Source organism: Telmatherina bonti (genome assembly GCF_933228915.1).
Source record: "Telmatherina bonti genome assembly, chromosome: 6".
In the NCBI taxonomy this organism is placed as follows: Eukaryota; Metazoa; Chordata; class Actinopteri; order Atheriniformes; family Telmatherinidae; genus Telmatherina; species Telmatherina bonti.
This window is the reverse complement of record NC_136624.1, coordinates 21,628,042-21,642,385: the sequence shown is the minus strand read 5'-3', so window position 1 is coordinate 21,642,385 and position 14,344 is coordinate 21,628,042. Positions and strand designations below refer to the sequence as shown.

General features: G+C 39.7%; 1 protein-coding gene across 1 annotated transcript in view; it reads left to right on the top strand.

Moving 5' to 3' along the window:
- anks1ab (ankyrin repeat and sterile alpha motif domain containing 1Ab) overlaps window positions 1–14,344 on the top strand; it is a gene marked incomplete at its 3' end in the record, with an annotated part of 34,161 nt that overhangs the window by 9,262 nt on the left and 10,555 nt on the right. Inside the window, exons 2-3 of the mRNA XM_079242031.1 lie at window positions 4,052–4,124; window positions 9,870–9,985. Coding sequence (XP_079098157.1) covers window positions 4,052–4,124; window positions 9,870–9,985 — 189 coding nt within the window. The remainder of the gene's footprint in view (window positions 1–4,051; window positions 4,125–9,869; window positions 9,986–14,344) is intronic.

The following is a 14,344-nucleotide window of genomic DNA, read 5'->3' as shown; positions in this document are numbered from 1 at the left end:
CATTTTAAAACTGGGGGTTTAAAATTGGCTGTCCAGAAATTAATAGGTAATGTCACAACAGTTGTGTTATTTTTTATATGTTTTTATTAGTTATGAATGTACAACATAGTTATTCTGTTAAAATAGTTTGTATTTGAAAAAAGAAAACAGACTGCTCTAAATCACTTACACATACGTAGTATCCTTACACAGCTGCACAAAAAGCCGTCACTGAAAGGTCTCATAAATATTGAAGTTCGGCTGTCAACCATCAGTTTCATTTAGAGCTTCAGCATGTCTTCGTACTGTCAGGCTAATATACATAAAGCAGAAATTACATACTGTATCTGAGCTCGGGTGGAGCTGGAAGTAGCTACATCATCATGTTAGTGCTAGACAGATGAAGTGTGGCATGCTTCAAAGATGGCGCTGCCAGAACTTTTAAGTAACGTGGGTGATTAATCTTTACAAGACAACTTCCTAAAAAAGACTTGGATCTTATTCACACTAGTTTGTTTGATAACTGTAATCTTATAATCCTGTTTGCCAAGTGTTCACAAATGATCCCACCCTTCATTTAGAGTAGCTTACATCATGAAAGCCATCTGGATTTTCGTCACTCTCACTGACTTAGTTTATGCTTTGTGGTTTCAGAGCTGTCAAACAAATGAAGATCAGTTCAAGTCATCATCACCGATGGATAGAATTTGTGAGTGTTGTGAGTTTTTGTGCCGTGAAACTGCTGTCATCATCTGTCTTTATTGACAGTGATACTGAGGCAGTGATCCTGTTTCCAAACCAGCATCAGTGAAGCGAGCAGCTTTTTGCTTAGTCTATCAAATTCAACCATCATTTCCATGATCTCCTCTGTTTTGGGCTTGCAGCCATCATGTTTGCACAAGAGACAGTTGCTCAGAGAACAATAAAGTATTCTGCATCTCCAAAGCCCATTGTTTAGCTTTATGTCATATGATTGCTATCATGTAGCCAAGAAAGATTTGACAAAGAGTAAACAACGGTATGACAAAAAAAAAAAAAAAAAACAATAATAACATTAACACCAATGATTAGAAGCTTGGATCAAAGACACAAATATATTAATAGAGTTTTATGTATTGTTTAAATTACTTGAATGAGTTCATTCCTCCCGAAGACACATTCTAATTTGTTCTTTTTTACACTGAAAAAAGTGTCAAAATTTTGTGTATATTTTAATTTTGGTAGACTTTTTTATGTTACATTATTTAATATTTATTTATTTATTTAATATTTATTACTTTAAAAATGATATATTTTGGACTTTTCATTGAAACAGTTAAATGTGTGAAGTAAACTTTTGGTTTACTTGGTGATTTCTAAAAAGCATAGTGGTTGCTCCACAAATGCAATTTATTATGCTACCATGCAAAACCATTGCAAATTAAGTCTTAGTCTTAAGGAGTCAATGCAGACCTTTTTATGCCAGATTCTGAATAAATAAACATGAAAGCTACGTTTTCAAGACAAAAAAATCTCTAATCTTTGTCATATTTTGGTTTATGATGACACGGATAGACTAAAGTAAGTGAGACAGTCTATGAATCTCTTTATTCATGGCATTGTTTTGGATATTGCACTTTACTGTTGTCATGGTAAACACATAGCTAGTTTTATGTTGTGGATTACATTATATACACATAAAGTTGTGAGATATGTTAGTTTGTTTTAACTATGATGACTGAGTTTTCCAAAGAAACGTTTTGCTGACAGGTTTTAATACAGGTGTTTAAATTTTGAAGTAATGGATTCCTAGTGTGTGTGTGCGTGTTTGTGTGTGTGGGATATAGAATGTAACTGGGTTAATTCAAAGAGTAATGTGGGGTCTGTATTGCTGGAGGCATATGCCATGCGTCCCACGTGCCAGACTTCCAAATGAATCAAGGCTTTTCCACTGTGTTGATGCCACTAGCGAAGTGCACGGGGCTTTTTCAAACACTAAATATTACATCAAATAAGCCTGCCTGTGTCTCTGGTGTCAGTAGTGAAAGCAGAATCACTTTTTCAGGCTTGCAAAAATCTTCAGTGCTGATTGTAAATAAACTACTCCAGCGATTCTAAATTTAGAAACTTGTGTGATCTTCAGCATTTTACTTGTTAGTTTTAAGGCCAGCCATGCATTGTAATGTGCTTGGTTAATGATGTCAAAACATGTTGTTGGAGTTCCTCCTTTTCGTATGAAAGAGTGAGACATCTTATTGTTCTTAAAGCATGGAGCAGCAGCAAACAGCATTGTACCCTGTAGATAAATGCAAACGCTTAAACAGAGCTGAGAGTGATTGTTATTCAAATATGCTGTTTATAATCATGCATGCATGTCAGATTGTCTGGTTAAATTGGAATATCGTGGTTTATGAATATAGCAAGTAGCAAACAAATTTTATGTTGTGTGTTTAAATTAAAGACTTTATATCAACTCACTAAAATAAAGTGTTTACTATTATATTAATGAATTCACCTAATGTTAAAGAAAAGATCTAAAATCATGTCATTCCTGGCATGTTTCAGGCTGTTGTTTCTAATAATGTGCGGCCTTAAATAGCGGTTTTTTAAATGAGATTTGACTAATCATTATTCTTTAGATGTCATCTAAATGACAGAACGTCAGCTGGGGAAGTGTCATGATTGAACCATCAGGTTTTATAAACTAACTGCATTTATTTGGGTCAATTTGCTGATCATTACTCAATGTGTGCCTCACCTGAATGTCAGGAGGATTTCCCAGAATTGAAGATGCCACATTAATGTCATCGCAAACATTTTATCGAAAGATGAGATTTTACTAGTTTTAGTAGTTGTCATGTCTTGTATGCTGTTTATGTTTAGATTTCCTTTTTTCCATTTTTGTAACCAGCTCCTTAGGGCGTAGAAGTTAGCATTGTGGCCTCACAGCAAAAAGGTTGCCGGTTCGAGTCTTGGCGGGGGGTTCAAACAGTTGCCTTTTAGTGTGTATGCATTTCTCCAGGTACTCTGGCTTCTTCCCACCATCCAAAGAAATGCATGTTGGGTTAATTGAAATTGCCGCTAGGAGTGAGCATGATTGGTTGGTTGTCTCTCTGTGTAGGACCTGCAATAAACTGGTGACCAGTCCAGGGTGTACCCTGCCGATTGCTGAATATTTGGGGGAAGTCATTCGGTTTAGAAAATGGATTTTTGTGACTTCTGTGAGTCTTTTACTTGCTGGAATCTGTAAACATGCTGTAGTATAATGTTAGATTTCCCTACGTATAAACCCACGTTGTCACAACAATAATAAGGTGTTTTGTCATATATAAAGCACTTTTCATACACAAGTAGCACAAAGTGCTTTACACAATAAAAACAACAATGTCTGCATATAGAAAGAATATAAAATAACAATTAAAATACACAACTTCTCTCACTTTCTGTGATGTCAACACACAAACCCACACAAAGTCTTCTTAAATAAACATCTGTAGCACTCAGCCTGAAAGCCGCCCTTTTCTGCACATAGCCTTGTGCAAACTTGACCTTGACCTGAGCTGTTGCTTTATTCTGTTAAAGCAGAAATAATACAGGTCTAATAGTACAATCACATACCTGCTAAAGAAACGAAGATTTCAAGCTCTTTAGGCTCGCTTTGATTACATAACTTCCTGAAGGCCTCAATAATGTCACGTTTGATGATCCTTGATTGTAACTCACCTAATTGCCCTGCTGTGATTCTGCTGAGTTGTGGATTACTCATTGAATTGCTGTCCACGTTGGGCCGGTGCTCATAATCCATCACTGCAAAGCAGCCCAGTTTCTCCACAACACTTCCAGCAGCAGCCCACAGACTTAACATCTCATCCAGTCTCACTCTTTTAGTGTTCCTGGTTTGTACTGGGTTTGGCTCGGGTAAGATGAAGCAGGGATAGTTGAGAGTTTAATGATGGTTCAAATTTAATGGAAACATAGCCACTTTTTGCCTCACTGTTCTCCTCCTTGTTTAGAGTTCATAAGTCATCATTTGTGTTTTAATCAAACAAGAGGCTAATTATTAGCAGATTTTCATTCTTATTCTCTTTAACAGATTGAGAAGATCATGACGCTAATTGGGGCAGGGATTGAAACATCCAAAGACAAACAACCCATATCAAGCTCAGGTAATGCTTTAAATATTTCTCTTGTCATTTTAACGACCTGCTTGTCTTTTTCCTCACACCAAAAGTTGTGACTTTATGTTGTGTAACACCATCTAACGGCTTGATCATTTAGTTAATTTGTTTATCTGATATAATGCACTGTTGGCTGCAACTAAACATAGTACATTCCCACAAGCTTGTAACATTTATTAGAAGAAGTGACTTTTCAAAGAACTGCCTTTCAGTATGAAACACACCTTTAAAATGATGAATGGCAGCATTACTGTCCCAGAAATGATAGCTGACATTAGCTTGCTGCATCATTGTTGCCATTTGTTTCTCACAATGTTCCATTTAATGTGAAACGTAACTAAATTCCCTTCTTCGTCATCTTTTTCTCCACACATTGTGAATATCAATGGCTCTTGATTTCGACGGTAGGCTTCATCAAGTGTCCTTCAGGCAGTACAGACGGAGAGCCAGCTGGCTCTCTTTGTTTAGGTAACACTCCGGAGCTGAAACAGTGTAAATTGCATCACTTAGATACTCTGCAATAAGGAGGTTTCGCCATGTTATGTAACAGCCTTTCTCTGCACTGGACTGCTTTTTACATGTCTCATCAGATTTGCTCTGATAAAATTTTCATTAGTTATGCACCATGTGCATTAGGGGTCACCAGCATCTGCTGACCACAGCAAGGTGTGACACCACACAAACTTTAAAGCAGCAAGAGATAGTCACATGAAGGCAGATGCGGGAAGTAAAAAAAAAAAAAGAAGAAGAAAAAAAAGCAACTAAGGTTTACTTTTATCTTACTGCAAGTAGAGACATTCAGCCCAACAGGTCCGCACATTACGAGATAATTACATACATCCCATTCTTCTCTCATGTCTTTGTAAAGGCGGACAGTGACGAGTGGGTGCTACAAAATGTGTATAATTATTTTGATATGAAATGAAAATGACATCTGCCCATTTGATGAAGATATTTGTTGATTTTATTTCCTTTTGAGAACTGAAGCCAATACCTTGTAGGTGATAAATGTCCTCCAGTTTATCAGTGAGTTATTGATAATGTCTTTAACAATAACTGTGTTTATTTCAAGAAGAAAAAAACCAAACATAAGTAAATACACAATGCAAGATAGCGATAAAATAATAAGAGTATTAGTTTTTATTATTTTATATAAAATTTTATATAAAAATGATTTATGCCGGTCATTGCTATTTTTGGTCAAAATGAAATACATTTCAAGCCCAGCTGTTTTCCACAGGAGGGTAATTTATGATTTTAACTATAACTTGACTTCTGGCTCACTGAGAATTGCTTCATTAATTGCTTTCCAGCAAAAGCAGTGAAGACCTCCAGTCAATCATTACGTAAGCAAAAATATGTTGCTTTTTCAATCTACACTTATAGGCCTGCACTATTTATAGAAGGAGTTTGAAGAATGTATCCCAGATTCAGCTGAGTCATGCAGTCATCGCTCCGATTTTAATCAGAGATTACTCCGAAGGTTGTGAGGACGTTTTTGTTGCTGTTTTTTTTTTTTAATGAGTCTTTGTGTGAAGAGGTCATATTTTCTTTATCCTAAATGTCATGAAAAGAAACAAACAGGTAGCTTTTAAGAGTATTCAGGAAACGGATGGAGGGAGGTGGAGAGAGAGAGAGAGAGAGAGAGAGAGAGAGAGAGGAGGATGTAGGACAAGAGAGGACAAAAAACACAAAGATGAAACTTAATCTGTAAATCGTTGATTCTTATTTATTTATTTATTTGTTTGTTGGTTCTTTGTCGTTACAGAACTGTAAATATGGAGACTCTTTCTCTTTTTCATACCTTGGCAGCAGATCCCTGCAGATTCTTTGAAGTTAACAAAAATCGTGTCTCGTCAAGGCTGATGCTGTTATACGTGCCCATCATGACTGCTTGGACTGTGCTAGGAGAGTGCTGAGTAAATAAGCTTAAAAAAAGGGTAGTGGAGAAAAGGTAGTGGAGTGAGAGCACAGCTAATGGGAGGCACTGGCTGGCTTTGTGTACAGGCACACGCTGACATTCAAAGGAAAAGCGTCCGCCTTCAGTTTCCCTGAATTAATTCAGCTTTGTGGCTCATTTTCTTCAGTGCTTGGGTGTGTTGACAAGGAGCTAGTGCTTTGCCCTGCTTTGATGAAGAGGCATGGCTTTATCCAGGCACCACCTTTACCTTTTCTGCTTCTGTGAAGAAGCCTTAGTTACTGCTCTGAGACCTTGGAGGGCTCAAATATTACAGAAACCCACTTGGACAGATTTGACAGTTTGGCCCGTTTAAATAGTGGATGAGACAGGAACCCTGTTACTCCCAGAGAAGAGCACTGAGCATTCTCCAAGTTATTAATTTGGTCCATCCACCATGAGAGCTGATGCAATCCCAAATAAACGGGAGTAATTGGGTGGGGGGCTAGTATTTTTAAACAGTCTTTGTCCAGATGTTGTGCTGTGAAAGCTGATTGTGCCATGATGCTTAGGGGGAAAGCTTAAAGGAGGAAGAGGAGGAGTTGTTGTGAATCATAATTAGTCCAGTTCAATCCCTCTTACTTCCTATTACCATCTTATCTCGCCCAAATGTGCCATCGCCCGCTCCTCTATTAGTCTTTCTCTGTGTCTTATCTGTCTCCCTCTCATTCTCTCCTCCCTCTCTTTCAGCTTCTCTCTTCCCATCATTCGTCTCCTCATTCTGAGCCAATCTGATACCAGTCTCTCCTCCTGAGGAGTACTGATCTTCATGGATGACTGACAGGCCACGTGCAACTGACCTGGCCTTTACATGAGTGTTAGTGTCGAAGCAACAGTGGTATAGGTGGTCAATTATGGAGGAGTTTCAGTCAATAACCCTGCACTCCTTTGTTCTCCCTGCACCTCCTCAGTGCCAGGCTGTTGTGGATGCGTTAGGTGATTGCAAGCAGCTTGAAAACTTGCATAATTCTACTCCCCATGCATATGTCCAGAAAACATCGGTGTTGGACACAGTGAGCAGCAGTATATATGGCAGTATATATGTTTTCCTTGCCCCAAATCTATCTGAATTTTATATCATCTCACTTGTTCATCCAGGCTTTTTCTTGTTTTTCTGTTGCAATTTAAAAATGTTTGATGTGACATGAACATCTGGAAGTACATAATGGAATCTGCTTCTCCGCTGTCATGTGACTGTACGAGACGGACAAGTGACGGGACATACATATGCTCTTCTCTTCTCTTCTCTTCTCGTCTTCCTGTGCAGTGCATTACTGACTCTGCTGACTTGAATCAATGCTGCCCCCCCTTGTCCTATCATCAAAGTAAGATGTAAATTAATTAAAGCCCTCTGGTAACAAGGAGGTGGTTTCAGGAGGCTCTTTGTTTCAATATCCCAAGTTAGCCCCAAACAACTGGTGTTGTTTCTCTGATGAGAATGAGACTCAGTCAAGTCAAACATTGTAGACATGGTCATTTATTTTTGTCAGGAAATAAAATAAATAAATAAATAAATAAAGAGAAAGCAGGATGAATTTTTTTGTGGATTGGGAGGTGGGGGTGGTCTGTGCTTGTTCCTTGCCTCTGATTTTGATGTCCTTTCACCATTGGCAAGATCAGAGTGCCTCTGTGCAATTCTAATCAGTGCGGTGAAGGAGAAGAAGGGGTAAGGTTAGAGAAATGTGTTAGCATGTATGTATTTGTATGTGAGGAAAGGAAGCGGGCGGTAAAACATAAAAGGGTAAAAGGGACAGAAAGACTGATGATGCAGGGAATGAAAGTGTGTGTGTGTGTGTGTGTGTGTGTGTGTGTGTGTGTGTGTGTGTGTTTGCATTTGTCTGTGTGTTTGACAATGAGAGGCGAAGACTGAGATGTAGGGAAGGGGAGCGCAAGCCGGAGAGGGAGAGAAAGGCAAAGGGAGGGGAATTGATATAGTGGGAGAGAGAGGGAGAGGTGGTTACGTGGAGCAGCACCCCACTTCATCAGGCAGCATACGGCAGCCCTGCAGTGCGATCACACAGCATGGGAATGGGGCTATGAGAACGGGAGAAAGAGAGCAGAGAGACAAGAGCAAGGAGGAGGGGGGAGTTAAAAAGAAGAGCTTGAGGGATTTGTTCAGATGAAAAGGAGGTGGTGGGGGGGAGAGGATGATCACTGAGCCTTTTGCCTGTCGTGGATGTTGGAAGGACGTGGCAGCAGTGGCTGAGGTTGAGGCAGGTCTGTGGTCTTCTGCGCTGAAGCAGCCGGCGTCAGGACGTTATGCCCTGTGAGCAGTAAGGGGTAGTTTGTGAGTGTGTGTGAGTGTGGGTGTGTGTGTGTGTGTGTGAGTGTGTGTGTTTTCAGAACAGCTGCTGTAACTGCATCTGCGCTGCCTACATGTCTCAGACGGGCAAGGGATGCAGCAAACCTCTGCTCTGAGCACAGAGGCTGCTAGCTGTACTCAGCGAGGAGAAGAACCAGGTGGGCTGGGGTAGGAGTGGGAGGGGGGCGGGGGGGTCCGCCTGCCTCAGAAAAGGAGCTAGCTTAACCTGGACTGTGGTCCAGCTGGGATCCTTGCTTCAGAGTCAAGAGGCTCACCTGCCGTGTGCTGGATCTGAACCTGGATTTACTGCTTTGAGAGATGAGCAGCTCGTTCTCTGGCGGAGCTGCACTGACAGCAGCCTGCTGAGGAGTGTGAATGCCGGGGAGCACTGGGAACACTGGGAGCACTGGCACCAACAAGGACACTGAGCTTTTTCCCACCAGCAGACAGCTTACCTGGAGCATTATTAAGGAATATATACTTGGATTTAATTATGAATTGAGGAGTTTGGAATCTGCACACTGTGGAAATCCTAAGCCAACGTTTCTTTGATGTAGGATTTACAATATGTCTACCTGATCGTACTCTGTGTGGCTCTGGAGTAAGGACAAAAATATGATTTCAGCAAATGTGTATTCCTTGATCAAAAATAACACGAGTACCTCAACAGCACTTTGGTATGCTGCTACCTTCCTTGTATGAGCCTTGTCCTAGCTTTCAAAGAGGTTGACCAATGAAGCCATGGGACTCAGCCAGAGCTTTACAAGTATGTGGTGAAAACCCTGTCAAATTCATTTTGGGAGAACCATATTTATTTGTGTAACATCGTGATGGAGTAACTTCTGATTTGAGCATAATCGACAGGGACATTTTTCAGCATAGTAAAGCTTGTGATCAGTGAAAATTTATGACTTAAGTGAAGAATCCGTTTCCATTTCCCTTCAGCCTCCTAAAATACTTGCTTTTTTTATTTGTTGTATTTAGTGTTAAGTTTTTGGATTAGCTAGGAATTGATCTTCACACTTGCTCATCTGCTCACTAAAGGAATGTTTAGTGAACCTTGTTTGTTGGAAGATGCCAAAGTGGCTCAGTCCAACATAACTAACAGTACCAAGCTTCAGATGGGCTTCCTTCCCTGCACTATCTCCACCCTCGCCTGACATCTCCAGTCAGTCACACTAACACCAGTAGGTGTAATATTAGTGTAGTCAGTCCCCTGCAGGGCCTGAACGGTGCCTGCAGCACTCCTTATCCTCCTCCTGTATTTGAGTTTAGCGGGGCCCCCACTTGTACTGTGGGAGCCCTTCATCCCCAGCCTGGACCCTGTCTCCCCCCCACCCTGCCTGGTGCTGCTGCACTCGGCTCTGCCTCTGCTGGCCAAGGATGATGTGGCAATGCCATGTGTCGTCCTCTGAGTGCCGCTGCTACCGGCTGAACGGCTTCTCCCTGCTGAAGCGCTTCCCTCTCTCGGCAGATGGGGCCTGTGGTAAAGCCCTGGACCAGCCGGTGGGAGAGTGGCTGGAGCACGTGGGGCTGCCGCAGTACGAGAGCAAGTTCCTGCTCAATGGCTTTGACGACCTACGATTCATGGTGAGTCACCTGCAGCATGTCATCTCAGAGGTCGGTTCCACTTTACATCACCGCTTCTTTTCCTCTGTCGGCCCAGCTCCATTTGTCTTTTAATGTCACCACCCTGCTCACTCACCCTCTGCTTGTCTCTTCAAAGCTCCTCCCTCCTCATTCCTCTTTCTCACTCACCCTTTTACCTTACCCTCATAGCACTTTCCCCTCTCCCCTTTTACAGCTCTCTTCACCTCTGTGCAGTGCATGACCTGGCATAGATTTATGACTCCTTACTGAATCCCTTTAAAGAGTATGGGCTGCTGCTAGTGGGAAGACAAATGACAACAAAAACCATTAGCTGTTTTCCCTCATGATTCCCAATCATGCAGTCTCTTTTACTGTACCACTCCACGGTTGCCTCTTAACCCTGTGAGAAGTTATCTTATTTCCAGGCATTAAACCTGACCAGTGAATAGCTAGATGTTTAAGACAAACAATCATCAATCTAATAGATTAATACATTTACATATAATGCATTTTGCATACTTGATGACAAACTCTCACTGAATGCTCCATCCATTATTCTCTTTACCGAGCTTGTTTTGCTAATGAGAATCATCTTGCTTGCTCTAATGCCGTATTTATAGACAGTATACTCATATTTATTTTAATTGAGGAGGTATGCATGTTTGCATGCAAACTTTGATTTTTTTGTTCTAAATTTATTATTTAGACTTTAAATGAATGATAAAATCCAACTAATGGGTTTCCACCATGGTGGTTAAAAATAAAACATGATGGGAGAAAAATGTGTTTTTGAGAAAATCTGACACATTTTTTCAACTGGTTTCCATATCTTACACAAAACTATGTCAGATTACATTTTTATAATTTAATTTAGCTGCAGCTCACAGGATGTCCACAATCTGACTAAAAGCATTATCATGTTTTCTGTTATGAAAACTCCAAAAAAGCTTGTGCAATTTTCTGGGACTATAGGAAGCAGTTTTCCCTCCACCTGTTATATTTTACTAAAAACATGGCGGAACAATCCCAATAAGTAGGCCCAAAGGGTAAATGTAAATGTTTCTGAGCCCACAGAGCCGGATTAGCACTAGAGGCTATGTTACATATGTTTTTCACAGCTGAATCCAGTTAACAGTAACCATTATGCTCAGAGAAAACTGGTTCTCTTTACACACACACACACACATATATATATGTATATATATATATATATATATATATATATATATATATATATATATATATATATATATATATATATATATATATATTTACATATATATATACACACAGTGGGGCTCCAAAGTTTGGGCACCCCTGGTAAAAATTTATTTTAATGTGCAAATAAGGAGCTTTAAAAAGATGGAAAATCTCGAAAAGGCATCAAAGTACAGTTTAGACATTCTTATAACATGTCAAAAAAAGTTACATCCTATTTCCATCATTTTAACCTTCAAAATAACAGAAAACAAAATATGGCGTCTGTAAAAGTTTGGGTACCCTGCAGAGTTAGTACCTTGTACGCCCCCAATTTGACAACAGAGACCTGACAGTGTCCTGGATTGTTTACAGTTAGTGTCTGGAAAAACCAGGTGATGTCAATCTCAAAGGTTTTAAATGCTCACACTCATCTTACCTTGCTTCAACAATCGGCACCATGGGTTCCTCTAAGCAGCTGTCAAGAACACTGAAACTGAAAACAGTTGATGCTCACAAAGCAGGAGAAGGGTGTAAGAAAATAGCAAAGTGTTTTCAGATGCTAATGTCCTCTGTTCGCAATGTGATCAAGAAATGGCGGTCATTGGGAACAGAGGAAGTTAAAGCAAAATCTGGAAGACTAAGAAAAATATCAGACAGAACAGCTCACAAGATTGTAAGAAAAGCAAGTCAAAGTCCAAGTTCCCTCCAGGAAGATCTGGCTGATACTGGAATCGTGGTGCACTTTTCCACTATAAAGAGGTACATGTACAAATATGGCCTTCATGGAAGAGTCATCAGAAGGAAACTTCTTTTACGTCCTTACCACAAAAATCAGCATTTGAAGTTTGCAAAGGAACATCCAGACAAGCCTGATGCATTTTGGAAACAAGTTCTGTGGATTGATGAGGTTAAAATTGAACTTTTTGGCCGGAATGAGCACAGGTACGTTTGGAGAAGACAGGGCACAGAATTTAATGAAAAGAACCTCTATCCTACTGTTGAGCATGGAGGTGGATCAATCATGCTTTGGGGTTGTATTGCAGCCAGTGGCACAGGGAACATCACGAGTAGAAGGAAAAATGGATTCAATGGGATTTGAGCAAATTTTGGATGCTGACCTAATGCCATCTGTGAAAAAGCTGCAGTTAAAGAGAGGATGGCGTTTACAAATAGATAATGATCCTAAAAACACCTCAAAATCCAGGGTGGATTACATCAAGAGGCATAAACTGAAGGTTTTGCCATGGCCTTCACAATCTCCTGACCTCAACATAATTGAAAGTCTATGGATAGACCTTAAAAGGGCAGTGCGTCACAGATGGCCCAGATTCTGAAAGATCTGGAAGACTTTTGCAAGGAAGAATGGGTGAAGATACCGCAAACAAGATTCGAAAGACTATTGGCTGGCTATAAAAAGTGTTTACAAGCTGTCATACTTGCCAAACGGGGGAATAGAAGGTACTAAATAACTAAACCTTTGCAGAGGCCATTTTTTGTTTTCTGTTATTTTAAAAGTTAAAATTATGGAAATAAGATTGAACTATATATATATATATATATATATATATATATATATATATATATATATATATATATATATATATATATATATATGTACATACATAATTATAGAGAAAAAAACAAAGTCTACATTGGAAAAAATGATTGATTTAACTATTGATTTATAGTAGACCTATTGTACATTGGAAAAACATAAGTCAACAGCAAATGCGATGGGAAACAAAACTGAATAAATTATGAATGACTAATAAATTAAATAATACTTAAAATAACTCTAACTGGCAGGGGATTATAACAAGTTTATTCAAACGAATAAGGAAACAGGAGTAGTTACTTACTACTTAGTCCTCTCATTCAGGCCGTACACACACATTGCCCGCAGACTGCGCGCCTTCAATTCATGAATATTCTTTTATTTCTGCTTTTTGCACGCTTCCATATGTGGCCAGTTTGTTCTCTTTACCTGGTTTAGCATGGTTGGCTTGGTGGCAGTGATGGCTTTGGGATGTGCAGGCTGTGCAGCTCCTTGCAGCAATAACCCCTGGCTCCAGCATGGAGAATGGTGTGGAGTTTTATGTAAAGTGGGCGTGGTTGGATATCAAATGGGCAGGGTTAGTGTCAGGGTTAAGGTTAATCCAATCAAAATGTTGAGGGTTGGACATACAGGCCCTGCCTCATTCTCCGGTCTGCAGCCAAGACCCTCTCCCTTGCAGAGCTGAATCATGAACGCACATTGAGTCATGTGATTGATGCAGCTCCGGTAGATGGCCCGTGCATTTAGTGCTGCAAAGTCCAAAATGTTACAAAACCGCAACAGACCCTCTTCTTGCTCGAGATTAAAACCGTCTCGGATTTTTGTCAAAGATTTCTCCACTTGGTCCTGTTAGCAAGTGGAGCAGATCATTTCTCCTCCATCCTAGTCTTCATGTTCATTTGTTGGAGCGTAGCAAAGTTTCTTCTGCATTTTTCTTCTGTCTGTTCATTTTTCATTAGTATCGGATGGCCTGTAACACTATTAAAAAACATGATCTATTAGTGCCTAAACTATATAATATGTCCGTGTAGTTTTAACAAAAAGTTGTTAAAAGTTCATTTTGATTTACTGACATTCATCATTTTATCTGTCTGGATTTGCAAGTCATACCTAAAGACAGAATCTGATAAATTATCTTCTTGAGGACATTTTTTGGTGCCTGAGTGTAAAAATTACTGCCTCGACAGTTTTAGGTAGAAATGATCATTACTTTTTTATTTTGTATTACAGATCCACAAGATAACAAAAATGTTCATTCTAGGAAAAGTCACAAAGTTTAAGATAGATAAGGTTAACTTTACGAGTTAGGCTGTGTGACGTTAAAAATGCAAAGTGGTAAAAATGACCCTCTTGGTGGTTCTAGTGTTAACTCATCAGAAATAAATGTGTTTTGCCTTTGGCTTTGCTCCACTTGTCCTCACAATTTCAAGTATTTCAATTTTTTTCACACAGATAATCAATAAAGGTCACATACCACATCCTGAGCTCTTAACTGTGAGGAGCATAACACTGAAAATCACAATGAAGAAAACTTAAACTCACAATGGTCATGTCTGGGATCTAATGTAGGTTCTTTACACTGTATTGTTTGTAAACCCACTGAA